General features: G+C 39.2%; 1 protein-coding gene across 1 annotated transcript in view; it reads right to left on the bottom strand.

The window, feature by feature from the left end:
* Positions 1-386: 386 nt before the first annotated feature.
* The window catches only part of DKK2 (dickkopf WNT signaling pathway inhibitor 2), an 88236-nt gene continuing 62135 nt past the window's right edge, over positions 387-26487 (bottom strand). Inside the window, exons 2-4 of the mRNA XM_042469698.1 lie at positions 10289-10439; positions 8145-8294; positions 387-4255 (exon numbers count right to left, since the gene is read on the bottom strand). Of these exons, the coding sequence (XP_042325632.1) occupies positions 4005-4255; positions 8145-8294; positions 10289-10439 (552 nt within the window). The 3' untranslated portion in view covers positions 387-4004. The remainder of the gene's footprint in view (positions 4256-8144; positions 8295-10288; positions 10440-26487) is intronic.

Here is a 26487-nt window from a genome sequence, read left to right as displayed (position 1 = left end):
AAACAGACATATACATTAAACACTCTTACTTAAATATACACATACAACTACATAATTATAACATATAGCCTGTCCATGTTTTGAGACCCTTTGCCTTCTCTCTGTTCCACCACACAGGGCCTTCTCAGTGGCTGCTCCCAGGTTTTTGTTCTGCTTTCACAGAAACATTGTACTGGACTCCTCTTGTTATGTGAAGTCAAAGGCTTTCATGGCCAGCATCCATTTTTTTTGTGGGTTTTTTGGGCTATGTGGCCATGTTTTAGAAAATTTTCTTCCTGACATTTCACCAGCATCTGTGGCTGGCATCTTCAGAGCCAGATGCTGGCAAAACGTCAGGAAGAAAATTTTCTAGAACATGGCCACATAGTCCAAAAAACCCACAAAAAACCATCCTCTTGTTATCTTTCTACAGACACGTGAAAACTTTGTTTTGGATTGTTTCAGTAGGCCTTTGAAGAGTGCCCAAGATGAATGAGATTTACATAATGTGCTGTATTGTCTATTTTTTTAATGGCTGTGTTTTAAACTGGCTGTAAATTTCATTGATTGCTTAATTTACATTTTTAACTTCTGTATTGAGGTAGTTTTTTGCTATGTTTATTTCAGTTTTTGTAAGCCATCTTGATTCCCATACTGGGAACTAGGTGAGGATTTGTTTTGTTAAAGTCTGAATGAGGTTAATCACTCTTACCTTGTAGGCATCTCTCTTTCGCCTCACCTTATACCTATGATAGAATGAACCAAGAATACAAGTGGAAAAAAATGGACACTTTAATATATTTAATCTTATTATACATTTCTTTCTAAATTACAAAGTCAACAAGTTGGCAAGTATAGTTTGCTACAAAGCTTTTTGTATGAAATATCTTCTATAAGAAAATACATCTTATTAAACATTTCCTGTAAATAAATTACTTCATACTAGATCTTGCAGGATAATGAGAGGAAGGACACGCAGAAGCCATCTGATAACATTTAAATGAGTGGGGAGCTTCACTCTGTAACAGTTGTCTATGCTTAGGGGACAGGAGATTCCTTCCTATAGTCTCACAGAGGCAAAAGGATTTGAGATGTGCACATCTATGGATTTAAATACAGATGGGTCATCCACGAGAACATCTTACTGAAACTCCGCACTTGTTAAGCCTAGTCATGCTTTTCATGGTGCTAAAATAAACCAAACACAGCTCCCTGTATCAATCTGTCAAAACAACAACCTTCAGTAAGATGCAGAATTAATTTTTTACTTCTCACTGTTTACATAGGACTTCTGTATACAGTTGCCCCCCAAACTCACGGATCTGAGATCTGTGCCCTTGAATATCTGTGGAGGGGCGACCTCTGCTATTTTCATTGGCCTGTGCACATGGGGGCACACCATTCAAGCCTATGGGGTTTGAATATGCATAAGCCTCTGTTTTTGTGAGGGGGGGGTTGTAACGGATCCCCTGCAAAAACGGAGGGCCAACTGTAGTCTAATTATTATTATTATTATTATTATTTTAAAGGTCACACATAATGACTCAAGCTTAAAAAGATATACAGTTTGCTCCTGCCCTCAGCTAGTAGCATGAAGTAATCTATGGGCAAAGTATGCTTTGCTTACAAATAATATTAATGAATGAAGACCTTTCAACTTTAGGTCAACTGTTTTAGCTGAGATGTAGTACCATGAGGTTACAATTTAATGGCACAGTGAGTGTATAATACAGATTCACCTATTTAAAATGAGCGTGCATTTATATCTAAAGCAATTAATTTACCCTAAGGTGCATTCCTGCCAAGGATTTCCAGATGCATGTTTCTAAAAGTTAACACATTTCTGGAACTGCTTGGGGAGACACAATAGATTGAAATTTTTGGGATGGATAATTGGAAAGGATAGAGTGTTTCTCACCATATTGCTTCTCTACTATCTTTCCAGGTTATTTTTCATTTTTTTTTAAAAAAAAATCTGTCCAAGCTTCATCAGTGCATTCAATGCCCAATCTGCTCCCTCTACATCATGTATGCTACTCTCAGTGACATGCCACTTATGAACATTTGTTGGTACAAAAAGGATCTCATCTGAGGTCAAAGCACATGGATAGGTTAGCACTATGCTATAAAACAATTTTGTTTGTATAGCTTTCCTTGCATCCCATGCAGGATGCCTGTAACATAGACACAGAAGGTTCTCAGCACCCTCATCGGCTTCTTGTCTTCTTTAGGAAGAAATGATGATGGAGTGATTCAAACCAAATTTCTATTTTAGAGCCACAAGGTATTCTTTAGGTTTCTATTTAGAAATGACTCACTTATTCTCCTTATATCCAGATATATGAGGGTTTTGTTTTTGTTTTTAAATGAAAGATAAAATGTAGTGCATGGCTTCTGTTTACTGAGCAATTTTGAGTTACAGATATTAATTACAACTAAATCATAATTTGTCATGATGTATTGCTGCAAGGTATCTTTGGATGGCCAGGACAGTATGGCTTGTAGAAAACATGCTAGCTTTTATAAACTGGTCTTGAGGCTTCATTTCTGCATGATCCTAGTACTGCAATTGGCACATTGTGGCAAGAAGAAAAATTGTAGTCTGACACTAAACCCAGAGTGACACAAAAATTAAAACAAAGAAAGAAAAACATCATTCTTTCAACCTGTCAAGCATATTGCTTGGAGAGCAATGCAACCCTTCCATTTCTTCTTTGCTCTTCAGCTTAAACAAATAACACATTTGAAAATAAGTGACTATAGTAAGAGAAAATGCAGATGTGCTGCTGGGAGGGAAAAAAAACAAGATAGTGAAACGCATCATTCATTTCTGTCAGTCTATTAATACTGTTATGGTAACAGTAAACCTCTAAAATCCACGTGAATCTGAGAGCAAATGATGCTTCCTAAAATAATCATTATTCCTAAAATGTAGTTGAAATAAAGTAATGTATTCACCATTCCTAGGTTATTATAGTTCACCCTTTGGTGAGATTTTCTGACACAGCTCCAGATTGATCCTGATACCTTCTCTGTTCATTTCATTTTCTTTTCACCAGCATATGATCCTTCTATTTTGGGGTCTCCATCTCAACCATAGAAGATCTATACTAAACACCATGTTTAGTTATTTATTTAGACATTATTATTTAGCAATATACAGTCAGTGGATCCTGGATAATTTCTTTTGAGGCAAAGCAGAAGAGTTCGCAATAGAAATGGTCAGTACCCCAGTATTTACAACTAGCATTTCAATATCCTGTTCCTTTCTGGATACACGCATGGACAGTTTTCTTTATCTGATAAGTTCCATGTGTCTTAGGAAACAGAAGCCCTTGGCTGTTGTAACTGAAGATGAAATAAAATGGATGTTGTAGTCTGAATATTTATACCAATATTTGAAACTAGACCATCATCCCTGCTCCATGCCACCACTGAAGTCAACACCTATCTTGGTTGTGGTGGGTGCGATTGCTGTGCAGCTGATATTTTCCCACCTCAGCTTCCTCTTGCAAAAACGTGTCTCTTTCAAGTGACAGTCTCAGATTGTTAAAGGGTAATATTAACAGTTACAGATATGCATAGTAATTTATTTCCGATAGCTTCAGTTTAATAGGAATTTCTTTGGTAGTTGTTCTGTATTTAAGAATACGTAGTTAGCACAGTCCTTTGGCAAAGCACTGCTCTGTATTGCAAATAAATTCTATAGCATTATTTTACAATTGTCATACAAGAATCTAACCCCCAACTAATGTGGAGATGTCATGAGGCCATAAGCTGATCATGGTTAAAAGCTTTCCCACAAACATTTGGCATCACTGGTAGAATGACACCACATCACCAAGAAAGGTCAGCTGCCATTGTTTTCAAGGCAGAAAAGGCAGTTGTTTGGGATGACGCTTCTTCCTGTCACAGTGGATATTTGGCCCATCTAGTTCTTATTTACAATCTGTGATCCATTATGCTGCAGTGTCTGCAGTATTGATCAAGGATCTTCATAGCAGTGATAGTCTCCAGAATCACCATTAGATCTTCTGGCACACGTGAAGTCTTGCTTTTGAAGAATATGTGGCATCTTTCCAGATTTTGCAAGATAGCCCTTTGGCACAGTCACAGCGCTGGAAAATCTCCAAGCCATGGGATCCTTTCTTGCGCTGTTTAGTGCACACCTCTCCCTGGTGCAACACAGGCTTACAAATTTTGGTCCAAAAGTGGCGGGCACAGCAAAAACCCTCACTGCAGTCAGAAGACCTTAAGCAGGGGTCTCCTTCATGACCTAAAGAAAACAATCACATAGAATTAGTTAATATGAATTTATTACAAATAGATCACACCTTTCTGTTTAAAATGGCACTCAGAGCAGCAGCAACAACAATAACACTGGAATAAAACATAAGCCATAAAAACAGATTAAACTTAATTTGAAAATTAATTTGAAAAACAATGAGAGGAAAAAATAGTTCTCATCAGTTAAAACAGTTAAATACCAACTGTCTGTTAGTCTTGGTTACTAGTGGGATGGAAACTAAGAAGGGGCCAAATTATTTTCCCTCAGCAGGTCATTCCATAGGCTGTGTGTAACCAATAAGTAAGTTCAAATGAAAAGCCAATGAAGGGTTTAAATATCAGTTTTCTACATTCTGACAAATATAAAGTTCCATACAGTTCAGATGTTTTCTGTGGTTCATTCAGTTTGTCAAATTTAGTTTATGGTACAGGTTGAGTTACCCTTATCTAAAATACTTGGGACCAGAAATGTTTTGGATTTCAAAGTGTTTGGGATTTTGGAATATTTGCATATACATAATGGGATATCTTGGAGATGGGACCCAAGTCCAAACATGTGATTAATTTATGTTTCAAATACACATTGTACACATAGACTGAAGGTAATTTTACACAGAACAGTTTAATAATCTTGTGCATGAAAAAGTCTGTGTACATTGAACTGTCAGAAAACAAAGGTATCACTATCCCAGCCACCCACATGAACAATTTTGGATTTTGGAATATTTTAGATTTTGGAATTCCAAATATGGAAGATCAACCTGTATTAAAACTAACTCTTGCAACAGAGTTTAGTGTGGCACTACCCCCCAGACACCATTGGTTGATATCAAATAGCAATATGTCCATCACTTAGGAAGTGCATTTAAGATTGCTGTCCTTACAGAGGTGTCCTACACTTACTTTCTTAAACACTGCTTTGGGTTTACCAGATTCACTAGCAGTACTATTCTAGTGAATTTGGTCAAGGCAAATAGGTCAATATCATTTTTTATCTCCTTTCAAAGTATTTAACAAATTTTGCAAATCATGTAAGCCAAAGAAAACTGAGGTTTTAAAACATATGATGATTCTTTTTAAAAGATGATTGTTACCTATCCCAATACATGGAGTCACCTGGATCTGCTCTTCCCCATAGAATTACATAAATGGAATGGGTCAAATCTAGTCCAATACTGTGCCATGCAGGAATACACAACTAAAGCACTCCTGAAAGATGCCCACCCAGCCTTGTTTTTAAACCCTCCAAAGGAGAGTTCACTGCCTTCTGAGACAGTCTATTCCACTGTTAAAAAGAATCTCTTTTTTTGTTATTTGATTCATTGGTTTGTGTTCTAGTCTTCGGAGTAGCAGAAAAAAATTTGCTCTATCTTCAACAGGGCAACCCTTCAGGTATTTAAATATGACTAATATATTACATGTCTATCTTCTCTTCTTCAAGCTAAACATACCAAGTTTCCCTAAACCATTCCTCACAAGGCTTGACTTACAGACCTTTTACCATCTTGGTTGCTCTTCTCTGTACGTGTTCCACCTATCAATATCCTTCTTGAACTTTATTGCTCAGAACTGGACATAGTATTCCAGATAAGATCTCACCAAATCATAAGAAAGAGACACAGTGTGCCTGCGGCATATGCTGAAGGCGGGCAACAAAAGAATGAATGGTGTGGTGTGTGCTCTCTGCTGTGCTGTGAACACGAGCCCCATTATATTGAATGCATATGCATTTTTGCATTACGGGGGGGGGGGGGCTGGTACGGATCCCCTGCATAATGTAAGGGTCCATTGTACTAATAGTTTCCTCAATCTGCCACTATATTCATGTTGGTACAATTTAGAATCCCATTTATGCAGCCTCCTTGTGTACTTATCTCCTAGAGTCAGGGGTGGAAAATGGGGGTAGGGCCTCAACCACTTTTCTGTGCCTAAGATTGTTTGGAGGCCACATGGAGTTTGTCGTCTCTCAAATGTGGTTGACCACAAGCCCCCTTCTTCTGGTTTCAAAAGAATGAACAAGCAGTGGCAGAAACAACATAAAAGGGCACATTTTTCTTGCCTTATTTCTCTGGGCAGCCAGGTGTATTGGATCCAGAAGAAAGCATAAGGGTATGTACTTGTGTGCCATGACAAAGGTGAAAATACACAATTACCACCCACAAAAATGAAGAAAAAGAGGATACTACTTTACATAAAAAACTGTTTGTGGTACAAATGTACACAGAATTGCTATAAGGTGGATTGGAAAACCATTCATTTCACCATTAGGGATGGCAAAGAAATTTTCTGGATTTGCATTTCCCAATGAAAATATTCATTTCACAGCTCCCAACACTGGAAATGGGACCAAGTACATCATGCCTTGAATATCTGTATGTTGTTAAGGCTTGTGGTACATTTTGGTGAATAAAAATGCACACAATTGAGTGCAACCCAACTTCACACATTTGAAAAATATGTGCAGACTTTTTGTCAATGAGAAAATGCATATATTAAGAACAATGCATACAAAAATATGTATTTTGCCAAAACATGCACGTGTGCAGTAGACAGCAATACTGATAAAAGAGTAAAGATACAATGGCTAATGAAACTCAGGAAAGACAGGAAAGCTCTCTAAGGGATACTAAGCTAATACAGAAAACTAAGGTAGTTTCACTTTTAGTAGAAGTGAGAGAATAAGCAGGTGGGGAAAGCGGATGTGGAAAGATCCCTAAGAATGCCAATTTAAATCTCAGAGGGTTTAGAATAGGTGTATAGAAGACAAGAAGACGTTTGGTGACTCAAAACTACTTAACCGTACCACTGCTGTTCTATCTAATATATATTTATGTAACTCTTTAAACACGAAGTGTTATTGCATTTTCAACACACTAGGAAAAATGTGTACAACTGTCAGTAATTATTCACAAAGACAAAATCGAATAAATGGACCAAATAAGGTTCTTGTCAGCATGAAATCCAAAATAATACAGTAAAATAATCCATCACAGCAAGTGATAATTCAACAAATATGGAAGCAAGACAGCAATTGGAATACAAACAGATACATCTCTTATAGATTCTGTCTCACGTCCATATTTGCTGAGCTACTGTTTGCCATGACATACTGTTTTACCATACATTTCCATGAGTAAAGGGTGTGAAAAGTATCACAACCTAATGCAGAACTGGGACATGATAAGAATGCCAGTGGAGCTGGACTGGACAGCCCTCTGATAACCATTCAAGTAGATGACTGTGTTCTGAAATAGACCTGAATCTTGATGGTTTTTCCAACTAAAGCAGTTGCAGCGAATCATCTGTTGAGTGATAAGTCAAAACCTATGTAAATCCTATTGATTCCATGTGTATATCAGTAGCTTTCAGGCCATGAAACATAAGAAAACAGAGAGCAGCAACAGGGAAGATGACTACTCAAAGCATCTTCTCCAGCCCTCTTCCTTCCTCCACCTAAAAAAGGAACTGCCACAGAGTCCACAGGATCCTTTTTCAGTACATGGGAGAGAGGAACATGTGCTGTGGTGCTGCCCACTCTACCTCTGGCCTCCCTGTGTTGGCAGGGAAAGTCTGAAAAGAAGCTCTAACTACACACTCAGAATTCCTAGGGCTTCCAGTCACATGGAATCCTCTGATTATATCCAGTCAAATATAGTTATACCTCCTCTTCAGACTGTCCATGTCAACATGAGAAGGTTGCGACTGGAGCAGGTGAAGCTTCCTCTTCCTAGTAAGACACAGGGCCTTCAATTACTGCATGGTCAATGTGTGATTCATGGGACACTTTGATGCACTAATTGTTTTCTGTAATGGCAATGTAATGCATTTCATAATGCCTCCTTTGAAGAAGACTGCCACAAGATGGAATACAATCTTACCTTTCAAGTGTGTCAGCTTGGTTTGTCCTTTCCCTAGATTCTGCCAGCCCACGTCCTTGGTAGGATAGTGATTATTTTTCTTGTTGCGAGGTACTTCCAGGGCTGGGATATGGGGTGTGAGAATACTCTCAGTCACTGGTATACAAATACCTAGATCAATGAATACCGTGAGTCAGAATTGGTGACATTATGGCAAAATGTGATTCCATCCACCACCCCCAGAATGGTACCAAGAAAAGGTCTTTTCATTCACTTAAATATCATTAATTGTCAGCAGACCATTTGATATATTTGACATTTCAGTCAAAATAAAGGTGGGGCAATATTATTATTCCCATATTGCAGCTGTGAGGAATGAGTCTCATCTAAGGTAACTTGACTGCTTGTGGCTGAGATGAGTTTTGAAGTGAATCATGTTCTTCCTAGCTCATAATTTTTGCAACACAATCTTTTGCATATTTATTCAGAAGAAGGGATGTAAATCTTCATAAATTTCATTTTGACAGGTCAGAATGAATAATTTTACCATTTTTTCTCTTTGTTATGAGAAAGACAGATAAAAAACTGTGCAGTTTTTGAAAACTGGTTGCAGTTTGGAATTGACACTGTGCACAAAAATGACAGTTTCTGCCAGAAAATGCATGAGGAGTTTTGCACAAAAAAACGACAGCTAGCATCCTGTTAGTAAGAATGTTGTAAATTATACTTTCATCCTTGTAACTATTCACATTTATGACTGAGGAGCCATTGTCACGATGCCCCTGAAAACCACCTTAAAAGTTAGCAAGCCAAACCAAGGGATGGAGTTCTGCAGCGCTGGTGAGTAGGGAACTAAAGGATGACACATCTTGCTTCCTGCCAACAAGCAGCTGTATACTAGTGAGTTGCTACAGTACCTTGCAGATGTTACTGGTTTGGCTGGTGCGCTATCGCTGACTGCCTGGAGGTAGTTAAACATATAATCCTTCAGCACCCTGCTTGTCAGCACCTCAGAACTCTGTCATTTGGTGTGGCTGGATGCATTTTAAGGTGAGTTTTTGGAGCCAGAGCCAGAGAGGGAGCATAGCCATGACACAGTGACTATTTATTAAGTTTATATCCTCCTTTTCCTAGTATTGGACCCAAAGTGATGCACAATACATTAAAAAGACAATTCAATTTTTAAAAACATTAGTAATACAAAAGTTAAAATGTAATTAATCTAACTTAAGATCTAAAAACACAAGCTAAAACAGCATTAAAAATAAATTTAAAACATAATAAGTAAAATTGAATAATTACACCCCCTCTCCATTGAGAACCTCTTATCTATATGTGTAGCTGGCATTTTCCACACAGCATTTTCCAAACAAACAAACATTTCTAGCACAGAAAACCAGCTCCTTGCCCAGAAAATGTTATTTTCTGTGCATAAAAATGTGTTTTCTGTGTGGTAAACTTGTTTTCTAGGCAGAAAATCCCCTTTTCTGTGAAAAAAGAATTATGCAAAATAAATCCCAAACTGCATATTCTTGCCTATCTAGGATTCAACTTTTCTGGGTTTCCTAACACCTAAAACCTGTTTCAAAACTTTAAAAATAAATATATTCATGTATAATTTACACCCCTGTTCAAAAACATGTCTCCCTAAATCCAGTAGGGCTTATTATCTGGTACACATGCGTAAGGTCATGATAGCAGCCCAGTGCTTCAGACAGTGATAGCTGTGGCTGCATTATATAACTTCACACTGTCCCACTAAGTGCCTCACAAAGATTTCCCTGCATAAGGAAGATTAGAGGCCAAAGTGAAATACTCCCTGATATATTGATTATTTATACAGAGCACTTTTGATGTGTATTTGATGTGAAACAGCTCAAGCACAGTAAGCATCTCATTTCAATAAGCATCTCATTCACTAGTTAGTTCAGAATAAAGTCAAAAGTTATCACAAGTCAACTTCTGGCCCCCTTGAATTCCCATGTTTTGGAGGACTACAGTTTCCTCCTCTCATGTCCTCTCTCTGCATGTCCTATATCACAAAACTTTTTATTCTGAAGCCACCCCCCATTTACTGGGAACTCCAGAATAACTAGCCTGAGGACCATGCGAAAATACATTTTGCCATATTAATTTGTTACAATGCATGAAAATAGTGCAGATACCATTGTTGCAGCGGTTTCCAGGGCAGCACATTCCATCTCTGTGACAGCGTTTCTTTTTTCTCCTACAAATCATGCAGGCAGATATTGCTTGATGAGGACTATGGCAGTATTTCCCAACTTCACATTCCTTGTCATTGGTACAAGGGTAAGCCTAGAGATGGGGCAAGAGAAGAGAAAGTAATTATTTGACTGTTTTTGCTGCAGATAAAGTGAAAGATGTGGAGGAAATAAAGGGAAGTACACACAAGAGTAATTTGAGAGGTGAAAGCTACTTCAGTTCTGAGTAATCGAAAAGGAAAGAGTTACTTTTAAAACTGAAACTATGGTAATAATTTAGGGTCCTTGCACCAGTAACTCTAAGTAATGATTTGAAAAATAACTTTCCATATCTTTGTAAACCTTTAATGGTAGTAAAAAAATCTGTGATAATTACATCCAAAATCCACAAAAGAGTGATACCTTTATTCAACCAGCCAAAACATACAAAATACATGATGCAAGCGTTCGAAGCTCTACTGTTTTCTTCATAAGGCAAAGTTGTTTTTAAAAAATCATGCAGGAGAAAATATATTCTAAAATGATGATGTTAGTCACAGACTTCCATTTTCTCAGGGTGCTGTTATTGTGTTGTTCCGTGGAGGGATACCTATGCAAACAGGCCTCTCCTCCTTCTGGCCATGTGGCACTGGGAACAAAGCATTTCAAAGTCCAGGAGATAAAATTTGAATTCCATTAGCAATACAAAAAGGTACTTCTAATTGAAGTTTTAATTAACTTCTAATTGAAGTATTGCTAATGGAATTCAAAATTTCCTGGACTTGGGAATGCTTTGTTCCCAATGCCACATGTCCAGTAGGAGATGGACATTTGACTGAAGTCTCTTGGCCATTTCCTACAGATGATGTCTTAAAAGGCAAAAATCATACCTCAGACATTAGCTCAGTTCATATTTTGTGCTAAACATTAGTTCAGGATCATTATAACAGTAAACTTTGAGCTTGCATGTTTCCCTTTTTACTGAATCATAGAGTTGGAAGAGACCACATGGGTCATCTCTGTTTTGTTTGACTGCAGCTAATCATACCATCCAACCTCACAAACAGTGATTGATATTAATTATAGCAAGCTTAAAACAAGTCAGCTTGAAACATTGGTCTTGATCCACTATGACGTCAGAAAAGTAGGTATTTTTGTACACAGTTTTTTAATGTACACAATTCTGTATGCATTCATCCATTTTCTAAATACACATTTTTGGATGAATTTTTACAAGCACAACAATGTACAAATTCCCAGGACACAAGCCTCAGAAAATGCAAAAAAATCCAAGTTAAGATAAGTTCCATTCTATTGGCGAGCTCAGGAGCCATAAAATGTATAGAGAAATGCATATAATATATATTTACTTTCTATTGCTGCCTGTGTAAGTGGAAGAAAAATTAAGCTAAAAATACTGAAATTATACTCTGGGTTGCTTTTATTTCTTTCATCATACTGACAACTATACTGTTTCCTGAAGAACATTAAACACTATATAAAGTCCTTCTCCTATTTCCTTTGATGCACCCATACATCTATATAGCCACATTCACATTTTCAGCACCACAGTTGGTAATAAAGGTGATATTTCCTGGACAATCATAAAAGATGTTGCTGGCTGCAGTTTCTGGCTAACACTGCTGCATCTGATTAATCCTTATAAAATTATCTTTTCAACTACATAAGCAAATATATATGAAGTTATCTCATATTTTATATTAATTATTTCAAGATTTTCAACCCACATGTTCTTAGGTTACTAGACAATCTTTATAATTTAAATTCAGAAGGTTATCATGCTCCTCAGGAAAGCAATGGTTTAAAAATACATATTGAATTTTTTTAACACCATGAAGCTATTCCTCCCTGCCCCTCTGGCAATGATTTGTTGCTATCTACACTTTGCCTTTCAGCTTATTCAGCATGCCTTTACCATCTTAACTTTACCTTTTTATTTTATTTATAAAATAATTAATATAAGATATGAGATAATTAATTAATATGCCACCTTTCTCCCAGAAAGGGAACCAAGGTGGCTCACAAATAAATACTTTAAAAACTTATTACAATAAAACTATCAAAACATCACATAAAATCAATATAAAATTATAAACAATAAAACCACAATAAAAATGTTAACATCTTTCAGAGTCCAATCACTAAAAACATAATAAAATATTACACTGGCCATGATCCTGAACACTTCCCATGCTTTTGTGGGTCAGGTTGTTATCCTTGCAAAAGCAGGGTGATGAAAGTCACACCTTTAGAGAGAACAGGCACAATCTTAAGCATAGCATAAATATCCACCAGCAAAGTTATGTTATGGAATTCCTACACAATACCAATGTAGTGCAACCTATGTGGATCAGTGTTCAGTATGATCAACACAGTGGCTGAAAATCTGTTGTGCAGTTGCAATGCACAATACACAAAAGCAATGTATAGAAGCAATGTGCATTCACATGCTACTCTGTGTACTTGAATATGCTGCCACATGTGCAGTGGTCCCACATGTGCAGCTCTACCTATGCTACCATCAGTGGGATAAAACTGTTCTACATTGTTTTTAAAAAAATCCACTCTGCATGAACAGTGCAACCTATATAGGCCTTTGTATGTCACTGTCATACAATTTTTCCCTAGATGGAAGCTACTTTGCTTACCTAATTATTTCTCTAAGTACCTCAGGAATCACCCCAACATTTTTGTTACCTGGGGAGAAACACTAAATCAAAATGTATAGTACTAAGGTATTTTGGCTCATGTACCAGAAAATCCCAAGTGCAACTTGACTAACAACAACAATGCTTTCTTTATTTCTTATTCTGCTTTTCCCAAGGCTCGAGGTGGGATGATAGTAGGGTCTGGTGCTGATTATCAATATTTCCTATTTGACAACTTTCTCCAGCCGAATGATTTGTAGGAGTCATCTTCTGAAGGCAAATCATAAAAGGGAAGCAATCTTTTCCCATGACAAGCCAAGCCGTGAGAACTTTGTATTCATAGCTCTTCCTTTGGCTAGAATGGAACCTTCTCTGTTCATAATCAGTTAAGCACCAACATCTAGCCTTTGCTTTATCTGTAGATAGAAATGCATCTTAATATTCTCACATAAATCTTCCCCTCCACCAAGGAGCCATGTTCTGGCAAAACATGATAAAGCTGAAACACTTATCTGAATTTATTGCTGTTTCTTTGATCTAGGAAACTTGGCATGAAAAATGTCTTTCTTTTGATAATCCCAGTAGGGCACATCTTAATTTAAGGAGAACAGGAAACACTACTAGGGAGAGTAAAAGATACTCAGCAGGAGCATATGAAAATGTACAAAATGGAGTGTGATTTTTAACATGATCTAATATTCTGCAGCTTCTAAAGTTATGGGCAAGAGGGGTTTTTTCCAACTTGTACTTTCTTTTTAAAAAATATTCTTGTGTGAGACAGAATGAAAATTGGAAAAACAGCCTCAATTTTCCATTTTAGAAAGCCATTAATCTGTGTCACTTCATGGCTTTATCTTCTTCTTGTCTTCCTTTTCCTTCTTTCATCTCTTCCCCCCCAAACAGGGTGGAGTTTGGTCTGTATTCCAACTATCTGGCCGTAGATGCTAAATTTAAGAGAACCAGCTGTTTCTCCCCCAGTATCTGAAACTATTGGGATTAAATTAATTTCTGAGATAGAGATTTTCTGTATTTTATGAAGTGTCTTGATATCAGCATGTAGCAGAAGAAGACAGTTCATAAATCACAGGCCAACCATCCAAACTACATATCATGTGAAGGTAGTGTTTGTTTTCTCATTTTTTAAACCTGATCATAAATTAACAAGAGTTATTCTGCTCTCGTCTGATGAGTTCAGAGTCTGGAATCCAGAATGCTTTTTGGATAGGATCCCCAGAATCTCCCGGCTGGTAGACATGGTGAATGGAGGGATTCTGGGAGATGCAAGGAACTCTCTTCTTTGTGGTTCCATAGTTATTAGTGTTATGTTAAGAAATCAAATCTTTTGATTTCTCCATTAGGTTCTAAAAGTTAGATGATTGTCAAATATACAATATTGACAAATATTATGTAGAGTGACGTAACTTTCCAAGCTCTAAATATGAAATCTCTTCTTCCACCTTCCCCAACCAGGATCAAATATTTCAGTACTGAGAACTGGATATTGTCACTTAGAGGAGAAGCAGATGGTGCAAATGGTCCACACCAGACTCGCATTGCTGCCGTTTGCCACAGGACCGTGGCAGCTGCACACTCCTGGCCTTAATCTGGGCTGCCTCTACAGTCTGGAACCAGTTGCCAAAAAGAAGCAGTATTTTACTGCTCCTTTTTGGACCAGTTTTTTCAAGATGAGGTGCACCCGGGTTGGTTTATGGCTGCATTTGGGGTCTGTGTCATCTGAATGCCGCATTCAAATCCCTTGGTATTACAAGCACAACTTAAGATACTATGCAGCCTGACGGCGGTCCCTTTATGCCATACTGGCTTACGGATCTGTATCTTTCTTGTAATTTTATTTTATTTAGGTCTTTAAGATTTTACCTTCAACATTGATCTGTATAGCTTGAAGATTTCTGCAAGCAAGGTCTGTGCTGTTACCTAACTGGGTACATGAACATTTTGGAAGTTTGTAGATATGATGTATACAGTTGCACAATATGTTGTATTGTTTCTGGGTTGTTGGGCTGGTGCATCTGCTTTACATTTACAATTAAAACATTGTAATAAGCGTTCACAATATTAATTTACTATTATAAAGTAACCATATAGAACCCAAAGGAGTGGTACATCAATACACAGCATGCCATCAGAGGATGTGATGAAGTGAAAAATTACAGCATTTACTACTCTACATTACATACATCTGTGCATTCTTTGACAGTAGAGTGCAATATGTTATTTTCCTAGTCTTATTCAGGCATTACTTTCCAGTCTGAGTCAATACACAAACAGGGGGAATGGCTAGACCCATCACCTCCATTACTGGTTTCATCACATGGAAAACAACATGCCTGAAAAGGATACATTCCTGTCCACAAGGAGTAACTCCATGCAAACCCTGATTTTTCACCATCCTTGTGCAGATTCTCAATCCAAACAGCAAATTCTCCTCTTTAGAGTTTTCATCTTCTACATGAGGAAAGCCATGATGGAAAGGAACAAGACTAGGCATCCCTTTCTTCTCATGTTGATTCAAACCAGGTATGGTGCCTGAGCAGAGCTCTTCCCACTGTATAATTCTGTTCTCCATCTCATTCTGTATGTCCAGGAAAATGGCATATGTTGCAAGTAGAGCTGGCCCTGCCATAGGCATGTAATTCTTTGTTAATATCATCCTCAAAGGAGAAATGAGTCTTTTGCAACTTTCTTCCCATTCCGAGAAAGTCTTCAAAAACTGCAGTCTTTAAATTCTATTTGCAGTTCAGGACTTTTTCTGTACAACATTTCACACATGGTTTTTGGGGTGTCTTTTTATTTAATACAGAAATTTATTTTATACAGAAAACAGTATAACTTTTTGCACAAATCTAAAATGTTGTACTTGGGGATTTATTCTGAGCAAAATTCACAGATTTTTTATGTGTGCAGATAACAGCATTTGCTGCGTAGCAAATGTTGTCTGCTGCACAAGAAATGCTGTTTTCTGGCCAAAAAGCAGTGTGTGAATTTTGCACAAAATATATCCAGAACTGCGAAAATTATTATCAGTCCAGAGTTGTCCTCATAAGGATTTCCCAATACTCAAGAAACATGTTTTGACCATTCTTTCAAAAATTTATATTTAAATATTCTTCACATCCTTATGGTCTGCCATTAGAAATAGTGATGCCATTTCCTCACGCAACAGAATGCAGGAAAAATGAACAGAGTAGCCCGCCAGCAGTTGCTTTCTGTTAGAGTACAATGCTTTGTTTTCCATTCAGTCTTCCATAAAAACTAGCCTTCTGTCCTCAGGTGGAGTGAAGGATGATGTCCTATAACCAAAGTTGAAGAAATGTTCAGCTCTTACCCTTGTTAGCTTTTGCTCGTGGAATTTGTGTTGGTTTGGGGATCTTGTCCTTCAACCCAAGCAGCAAAGTCTTTTGGGTCAGGCCCAATCAAAAATTGGCAATGCCTATGGAGGAGTAGAAAAAGTCTGCTGCTATAAACTTTATAATACTGTATAATCAGCATTAGAAAGATGGCAAGCTCAACTTGACAGAGGAAGAATGTTTCTTGAAGCCTGTCTTTCTTTTCTGTCAGATCACTTGGCATAAATAGTTTCGAAATATTTATGGAAAGACAAAACTCCTGCAGAAATAGATATTTGTGAGACAGATGTGTTGGGAAATTAGTTCTGTTACAAGTTCTGCTAGTGGGAACATCTAAGCTTTTGAGCTCCACAAAGATCTTTTCCAACAAATCCAAGTGCTATTATTGCAAGTATTTTAAAATGGAAAATAGATTGGTTCATTTCACTGCAGACTAACTCTTGCTTGCATCCAGGACTTCTGGCTTTTCCTTATGACTTTATAATTTCCCCTGGGTACCCTTATGGTTCATTCAAAGCCCTTGGTATTACAAGCACAACCTAAGATACTATTTTTGGAGACTGCTTTTCATGGCCAGGCCTCCTCATGACTTGGCTGGCACATTATATTCCTTGAGGAACAGTCCAAGAAGTACATGCCATGGCACAGAATGAGAGAAAAACTCCCAAGAGATTCCCTGAAAAGCCTTCACTTCATATCTCTCAATGGTTTAAAACAATCAGATGCTGGAATTCTCTTTTTGCTGTTGTAATATTAGGAGTGCTTGTAACATACAAAATGTATAAATGCTTTTCAGCCAGAGTGAAGGGAAGTATATACCATAAACTGAAGGTTATTTGACCACATCCTGAAAGTCAGATCTAGGTGGATTGTTCAAAGGGCTCCTCATGAGGTTCATCTACAATGTGAAAATAATGCAGTTTGACACTACTTTAAGTGCTGTGGCTATCCTATGGAATCCTGGGATTTGCAGTTTTACATAGTCTTGAGCCTTCTCTGCCAGAGTACTGGTGCTTCACGGCTACAAATCCCAGGCAGCTAAAGAGGTGGAATTGCAGTATATCTACAGTGTAGATGCACCCATGGATAGAGATGGATAAGAGTTTCATTCCAGTTTATTTGTATATGAATTTTTTTCTTACAAATCTCCAAAGCCTGTACTGGTATCCTTTTGTATTCAGCCTTATTACTGATGAATTAGGGTTGCCACCTTTTCTTTTTCAGAGTGACACATCATTTTTATCACCCCAGATGGCATGCAGGTCCAACATAGTCCTTTCCATGGAAGAAGTACCTGTATCTATTGAGTTTTGCCATTGCAGTGGGGAAACTGTTTATTTATTATTTCATTTTATTTCATATTATTGAGTAACTTGCCAGTATTCACAAATCTCTTCCTATCCAGAATGGACAGAATGTGAGAAATACATGTTTCCCTACCTGGTCAGAGATTAGATAGCAAATCACCCCACTTAAGTTAACATGTGCTGTAGCATGTAAGTGTGGAAGGATATATGTTTTCCCCAGTCTTTCTGAGCTGAATTTAAAACAGGGCTGGTCCCACAATTAGGCAGTGTTTGACGCCTTTGGCAGCAGGTTGTGGTGTTGTGAAAGGGCAGCAAGTTATTTATTTTTATTGTCAGAGGTGAGCTTGTCTGTCTCAGTCTATCTCATGTGTCAATATAAATTGGCTGGTTTTGAGTACTGTGACCATTTATTTTGCTGTGGGGGCAACATTTATGTTATGACCTCAGGCAGCAAAAGGTCTTGAGCCAGCCCTTATTGGAAGGTCCAAAGAAAGACTCCCAATACATCATCTTATCACAATGACAGTCTTTTGCATGATTTGCATTAACCTATGAAATCCAGGGTCCCAATCACCTAGGGGCAAAGCAGATGGATGGCTTGGAGGGGCCTCTCCAAGCTGTCCAGCTGCAGTCATCTCCCAATTGGCCCAAGACTGTAGCAACTGGACAGTCCACTCTTGAAGCGATCCCAAATGAGCCACTGCCAGGAGTGGATTTAATCTGCTCCTTTTGCCAGTGGCTTTGGGCCACCTTAGCTGGTCTCAGAGTGGAGTCTGGCCACTTCAGGAGTGTGCATCATATAAATGCCATGCCCCTGAAGTGGCTGGAAGCCATTCTATTTGGCCCATCTGTTTCAGGCCATCAACAAATATTTGTTACCATGTCCTACTGAACAGACTGCTGCCACATTTAATTAGATGTGATTTCAGCCTTTCTTTCAAGTCTTCCATCCTGGGAGAGGCCAAGGATCAGGGGCCCATTCACTACAGAATGATACCCCATATTCCACTTTAATTGCCATGGCAGAGAGATGGTTTCTGTGAATCCATGATCTGGATCAGCCTCAGTGTCAGTCTCTCAAGTGAAACTAGTTCAACTCTGATGGAATAGAAAGGAAACAGCATGTAATTATTTCTTTTTGTGGCAAACTGTACTGGGGTTCTATGGCGGTAATAACCAGTTCAGGTCTTGAAATTTTTACTTTTTTGGACAATAACTTCCAGAATCCCCCAGCCATCATTGCCAGTGGCTTTGTTTTGTACAACAAACCTTATATTTTGTGGGGGAGGGGGTACTGCTTCTCTTTAGCAGTGTCCAAAAACTGTTGTGTTGGATATAACTTAATGGTTAGTTTGCTTAAAAGGATTTTAAAGAAAGAAATAATGAATTAGTGTCTTATTAAAAGGAAGAGCAGGTGGTGCTTAAGGGCCCCCAGAGAGCAGAGTTAAAATGTTGATTAAGTAAAAGTAACAAGTGAAAATGACTCTGGTGATCTCAGTTTTGTCTCTAGTGGACATTTATTCCTCTCACAAGACTACATTGCTTCTGATAAAATGCAGTTATTTCCTGTTTTGGATATATGGAAATAACATACTATATTTGTGGGTCAGCAACTAAATGGAAATCATTGTGGTTAGTCTAACTCTTATTAGCAGTATGTGATAATTACTTGGATGCCTGTATCCATTACTTTGACCTAATTCCAATTCCAAAAGAAACAAAAAACAGAGAAAAAGCAAAATAAAGATGAATTTATGTAATAGGTTGCTGGAAATTAACAAGCTAGTGCCATGTTTCTTGCACAGGAACACAGAAGGCTGCCTATTGCTAATGAAAGTATTGGTCCTTCTAGCCCAGTATTTCCAATTCTCACAAGCTGCAGTTCTGCAAGGTTTTGGGCAGAATTCTTTCCCACCCCTACCTGGAGATACCATCCAACAATGAATCAGGTTCAATCCTATTTAGCATCCCAAATCAGATGAGACCTGGTGTGCTCAGGGATGATATAATGATACTAAAGAAGTCATGCTTCACTGGAGATTTGAACCTGCAGCCTTGGGATCCTCAGCTGGTCAGTCTTCTCCTTCAAGTCTCACCATATGGATCCAAGACTTAGCCTGTAGAGAAGTCAAATCACAGGCCGATTCAGAGGCCTATCTTGTGTGTGAATGCTGATTTCCCATCATAAACTTGAAAGGCTTCCCCAGTAGTTTGTGTACAGACACAGCTATATAGGCTCATGAGACTACAGAATAAAGCACCACTTCTTGGTGAATTACAGTCACTTCTTCCAGGTGATTCAGCCCCTTAAAGCCCCAACAACCTTTTTAAAAACTTCACATTGTTCCAGCCCTTTGCTGTGACAATGTCTTCCTAGAACTCAGCTAGCAGAATTATATGAGATCTGGTTGATCCTCACTAGAAATTACTATTCCAATAGTACACTGAGGCGCGGGACAGACCGCCCAAAAAGGATGGTCTCCTGGCGTCTAATTTTGGTCCATGAGGAAGCCACAGCCTCCAGACTGCGGGACTTCCCTGCAGACCAAAAAGAACCCGCGAAAAGCGGATTAATCTTGCAACGCCATTATGACATCGCAGTGCGCCAATGGTGCACTTGCAACATCATAATGGTGCTGTGACATGCGGACGCTATGCGTCCAGCATGTAGCAATGGCAGCACCCATCTGTACATGGCACCCCCATTCTGATGCCCTCGTCACATGCGAGGGGTGAGGGGCGTCTAGAAGCACCGCCCCTTGCATGTGACAAGGGCGTCCTATCCTGTCTGTCTGGACCAGGCCAGACTTCCTTCAAACACATTTGTCATTCAGTGATGTACCTCAACTTAACCTAACCATTGAAAAAGAACTTTGAAAGTTCATCTGTATGTCCTTTTATTTGCCCAAAGGGTGAAGGTCTATCACCATCCCTAAATCCCCTTCCTAGCATGTTTTAATGCTTTAGAGCACTGACAAAATAATTCAATCAACTTTTTAGAAAGGTCAGATACAGTGCCCTTTAACTTTAGCAATTTGGAATTCAAAAGACATTTAAAATAATAGACTGGGATTTTTTCTTTAATTTTTCAAATCTCTCTGCAGCTCTGTAGGCTATGAGAAAATATCCAATGTGACAAGAAGACATTTGATTTTATGTCATCTCTGAATGCATCAGCAAAGACTCCTTGAAAGACCAAGTTTGTTCTTACACTTTGTTCTCCATCCAGTTTTTTTCCACTAGTCTTTCATCTCCTTCCCACCCCTGTCTGCCAGTTTTCTTTTTAAATTTAATCTCTGTTATTTATCATCATTCCCAGGACCTACTTATTTTTGAACAGCATAATTTCTTGTAGCGAAGGACAGTAGCTCAAAATATAAGCATAATGTACCCTCAAGATGTGGAGGGAACTTTGGTCAAGTGTTCTAAGTGTGTCCAACACCTCCTCCTTATTCATTCATATTCCTATTCATTTATGTGCCTCTTCCCCTGAACTCCATACTACTTCACAGAAAACTGGGACAGTGAAATGCAGAAGTGACTACTCCATCTTGTTGCTCTTCACATTGCTTTCTTGCTTGAAGAAGGTGAATAGGCAATGACTGCAAAAATAACCATCAGCAACCATTACTACAGTTGGCTTGCCATATCCATGGATTCGACAGCCATGGATTCAATCAACCATGGTTTGAAAATATTGCCCCACACACAAAATTCCAAAGAAGCAAACAGCTAAAATGCTGTTTGAAAACACTGAAATTCAGGACTGTGCCAACAACTATCAGGTCAGAATGTACAGGGAAGCCATTGAAATCCACAAACACCTGGACAACTTCAACAGGAAAGAAGAAACCCTTAAAGTGAACAAAATTTGGCTACCAGACCCAAAAAAACAGCAAAATCAGGACTCAGCTAATGCAAATACAAAACCACCCAGGACCAGGGGTTTTCCCAGCAGACAATGATCACTAATTAAGCAGAAACTAATCCTCCCACCCTGAGGCCTTGCCATCAACAACAGAACAATACACAGATTTACATGGAAATCACTCTTCCCTGCCTAGGGAAACACAGTGTGTGTGTGTGTGTGTGTGTGCGCACACACACACACACACACACCCAACTCTCTTCCATGCCAGCGTTCTCTGAAGATGCCAGCTAAAGATGCAGACAAAATGTCAGAAATAAACTCTTCTAGAACATGGCCATATAGCCCGAAAAACCCACAAAAAAAATGTTAATGTCAGTCATGAAAGCCTTCGACTTCACAAGCCAACCTTTTTACCACACCATTTTACTATTTTACCACACTATTGTGTATAATAGCATCCATGGATTTTCATATCGCCCCGAGGGGGTGGGGGAGGTGAAGGAAGTCCTAGAACCAAACCCCAGCAGATACCAAGGGACTACTGTACTTATTTTTCACTTACAACAATTATTCAGCAGTGTATTTGATATGTTACGTAGGCCTGATACACATGGGCATAAAACAGTATACCGCTGCCGATTCTAGGGTTCCAGACTACGTGGCAACTGCATGGTTTTTTTTATTTATATACCGCTATTCCAAAGATCATAGCGGTGAACAGCAAGTAAGCTAATTAGCAAGTAAGCTAATTTTCCCCAAACAGTCTGGGTACTCATTTTAGCGACCTCGGAAGGATGCAAGCCTGAGTCGAGCTTGGGCCCTTTTGCTGGTCTTGAACTCGCAACCTTGTGGTTTTGAGTGAATGGCTGCAGTACAGGCATTTAACCACTGCACCACCTATGATGATGTGAGTGACACACAGCATCCGCACGTCTGCAACATGAAGAGATGTCATAAGGGCTGCAATGCCGCAGATAAGTTGCCGCAGCCCTTATCACATCTCAGGAAGAAGCTGCTCTAGGCAGCTTCTTCCTGCCAGCAGATCACTGGCAGGGCAACTACACGGCCCTGCCAACGATCCTGAGGAGAATCATCTTTCTCATCTGTAGGGCCGGGGTGTCTGGGGGCATGAAGCCCCAAGGACACCCCTTTTTTTGAGCCATGGAGAAGTGGCATTTTGCCACTTCTTTGTGGCCCAGAAAATGCCAGACTGGGGCTGCAGGGCTGCCGGTGAGGTTGTCCTGGCCCCAATCCAGCAGGCCGCCCCTTTTGGGCGGCTTGTACCGGGCCATTATTAAGAAGGTTTGCAGAAACAGCCAATGTCCATTGCCTTTTGCATAATGAGACAATATGCTCACACACTGGCAGATTATATAGTTGGTTGCACAATGCTGGTATTCAGCAGAAGGGTGCTGTAGTGTAACCACTGATAATGATAAGAGTGCACTACACAAGCACAATGTAGAATCTCAGCTCTTGATAAAAGATAAAGTGAACACCCAGCCAATTGGATCCCCTTCAACAACAGACCAGCTTACATGCTAAAGGATTTCTTGAATAAAACGTTGCTTGTCAAACCTCTTCACCTTTTGTGTGAAAAGAAAAGAACACAAAAGAAAAGAGCAGAAAAGGAGGGTGGAATAATACAGTACGTGGGTGCGAGGGAGGAAGGATTTATCTATTCATCATGAAAATGTGTCCCAAGAGAAAATTCATCCTAAGAAGGGCAGGAAGAACCCTGTGAACAGCAGGATGTGAGTGATGGATACATTTTTACGGATGGGTACATCTTCATAATGAAATCCATGTCACTTATTAGGAATATGGCAGTAAGCTATATTTCACTGAGACCAAGTTCAATAAGATTCTATCAGAATAAAGAAAATCAAAGCAATGGTTATACATCAAGGGTGGGAAACATGAGGTCTTCCAGATGATGTTGGATGACACACCCAACATTTCTAACCATTCGTTTCCTTGCTAGGGTTAATGGGAACTGGATTCTCAAAACATATAGAGGGCCACACAGATTTTTCTACCCTCTATATGATTATGATGCAATAATGAATGGTTCTAATCTGTTGTTTTCAATACAGCATTTCAGTTTTCAGTAGCATGAAGTCTTTTGTCTAGGACTTTTATCTAGTTAGATTTAGGTCTGAACACTCCAAAAGGCCCAATTCCCCCCCCCAAAAAAAAATTCTGGTGTCCTATTCAGACAATGCATAGCCCAAATCCCAGTCCTGGTGTGAGCAGTCTAGACAGTTTTTGGCATGTTCTACATCAGAAGTGAAATATAACATCCTTAAATTGATTTTTAAAATATACCTCTTACTCCAGATCTTCCAGTAAGATTTGGAGCTCTTTGCAGTGGTGGCAGACATGCCATGTGGCTCAATGGCACACTGATGCAGATAGATGCCATGGCATGGGAAAGGAGGGCCACAAAACAGGAGCAGCTGTGGGGCCAGGATACTCTGGGCTGACCCCCAAGTATCCTGGCCCATGCAGACACAATCATAGACATACAACCATGGAAAAAGCTACAGTAAAAAGAAACTTACCGTAGCCTCTGGCCCCACTTGACCATATATATTTCTGAGGAACAGAATGATGGGGATGCTTTGTAAACAGGCAATGCAGATGTGAATATAAGAATATAGTTATGAAATCATAAAGAAATTGTGAAACCTAAAGTTAACAAAGAAACTTTCAGCACCAGTAGGGAAACATTTACATTAAAAAGACATTGGGTTTATTATCCTATCTAGTCTCCAAATAACTGAGAATAATATACATGGTCTTCTCTCCCCCACCTTTATTTTCACATCCCAGTAAAGCATTGTTAGGCTGAGAGATGCTAACTGACCTAATGTTATCCAGTGAGTTTCAAGACTGAGTTAAGATTTAAATCTAGTGTGATATTCACACTCCTGTGCTAGCCATTCCCAAATGGGTACTCCGCCAGTTGTGTTAGACTACAGCACTCAACACCTCAATTCTGATGCTTGCTGGGAATAATGGGAATCACAGTGGCCAACAGGTTTGAGATGGCTTGATCATACCATCTTGGGGTGGCTACTGACAATCAATGGCAATAAAGTAAGTATGGGCCCAAACAGACAGGCCAAAATAAAGCTGCTTTGAGTCACTTTGGAAATACGCTGTTTAAATGAAACACAGATCTTAAGAGGCCAGAAGCTGCATCAAAGCTCTGTTCCGGTCCTCACCTCCAAAGTGACCCGAAGCAGCTTTATTTTGGTCTGTCTGTTTGGAACCTAAAGTAAGTAAGTAAAGGCCAATTGAAAGGCATTACAGGTGCAAAGTACACTGCAGGAATAATCCATCTGGAGACCGCTTTAAGTGCCCTGGCTCATTGCTAGGGACTTCTGGGAACTGTAATTTTGTGAGGCATTTAGCCTTCTCTGTCAGAGAGCACTGGGGCCACAATAAATGACAGTTCCCAGGATCCCCTAGCATTGAGCCAGAGCAGTTAAAGCAGTCTGAAACCAGATTATTTCTGCAGTGTGTCTTGGACAACAGTTCCAAACAAGAGCCTGCTGTAACTGTGAGTAAACATCACAAGGTGCAGATTATAAAATCAGGCTGTTAATCTTGTTTTTCTGCACATGACAAGGAAATTTAGCCAAAACGCTCTCTTCTTTTACTTTTAGAAAATAGGCATACATGACGAAAACTAAATCTCACCTTTCTGTGAGTTGTAACCTAGAAATTCTGTAATTCAGTCTGTAAAATATAATCTCTGATCTAGTCACCATTTGTAGAAGGTGTTCAGAGGTTTCAATCTGTTTTGCTTTTTCTGCTCAATCCATCTCACAAAAACAACACCCTCTTGGTCTTATTTTCTTGATCAGTAATATAGGGGCTCTCCAGACCTCCTAAAAGGGGAGGGCTGGAGGGGGCCAGTTTTCCTCTGGAGGGATGCCACAGCACTCAAACCATGCGGCATCCCTCTGGACCAAAAAGAACCCGGAAAACCCAGGTTCTTATTGATGCACAGGGCGCACTGTGACATGTCCACGATGCAAGCATGGCGTCCGGAGGTGTGGGCGTGGCACCACGTTTGCATCCTGCATGCGTGCCCCATATGGATGGCACTGCGTAAAGATAGTGCTGTCCATACATTGTAGGATTCCGGAGTGTGCGGATGCTGCACGCTCCAGAACCCTAGAATAGGCCCCAGGCTGCCGCAAACCAGCGGTCTGTACCGGGACATAGATAAATGACCACTCAGAGTTATTTTTCAAGATCCTGTTTTTAATCTGAAAAGTATTTTAGTTTATCCATACATTTCTGTGCCTTTCTTTCTTCTAACTGACTGGGCAAATGGACATTCAAATCTCTGTTCTCCTTCTTCTGATGTTCTTTCTATTATCAGTTTTATCAATACAAGCTGTTATTCACAATTGTAGTTACAAATGTGCAACTTAGATGTATGCCTCTTATTGTTGTTGTTGTGTGCCTTCAAGCTATGTGCAATTTATGGCAACCCTAAAGAAACCCTATCATGTGATTTTGTTGGCAAAATTTATTTAGAGGGGATTTGCCATTGCCTTCCTCTAGGGCTGAGAAAATGTGACTTAACCAAAATAACCCAGTGGGTTTCCATGGCTAAGCAGGGATTTGAACTCTGGTCTCCCGGAGTCCTAACCCAGCACTCAAACCACTACACAAGAGTTGATTCACATTCATGATTATTTCATATTCACAACCATGCCAATAGTGTAGGGAATATGTAGGGAATATAAAAGTCCCCCAGTCATGCTTTACCAAGCACCAGCTACAGTACTACAAGCAACAGAGTGGTCTGTTTTACTGTTGATAAATCTTCAGTGCAAGGAGGAATCACAACAGATATCCTGCTTCTACTTTCACGGAAGCAGATTCTATTTCTGATTAGTGCCAGGGTTGCCAGGGGTCAGGCCAA

Source organism: Sceloporus undulatus, chromosome 5, assembly GCF_019175285.1.
Source record: "Sceloporus undulatus isolate JIND9_A2432 ecotype Alabama chromosome 5, SceUnd_v1.1, whole genome shotgun sequence".
Taxonomy (NCBI): Eukaryota; Metazoa; Chordata; class Lepidosauria; order Squamata; family Phrynosomatidae; genus Sceloporus; species Sceloporus undulatus.
The sequence above is the reverse complement of the archived record's forward strand: the minus strand, read 5'-3'. Positions and strand labels throughout refer to the sequence as shown.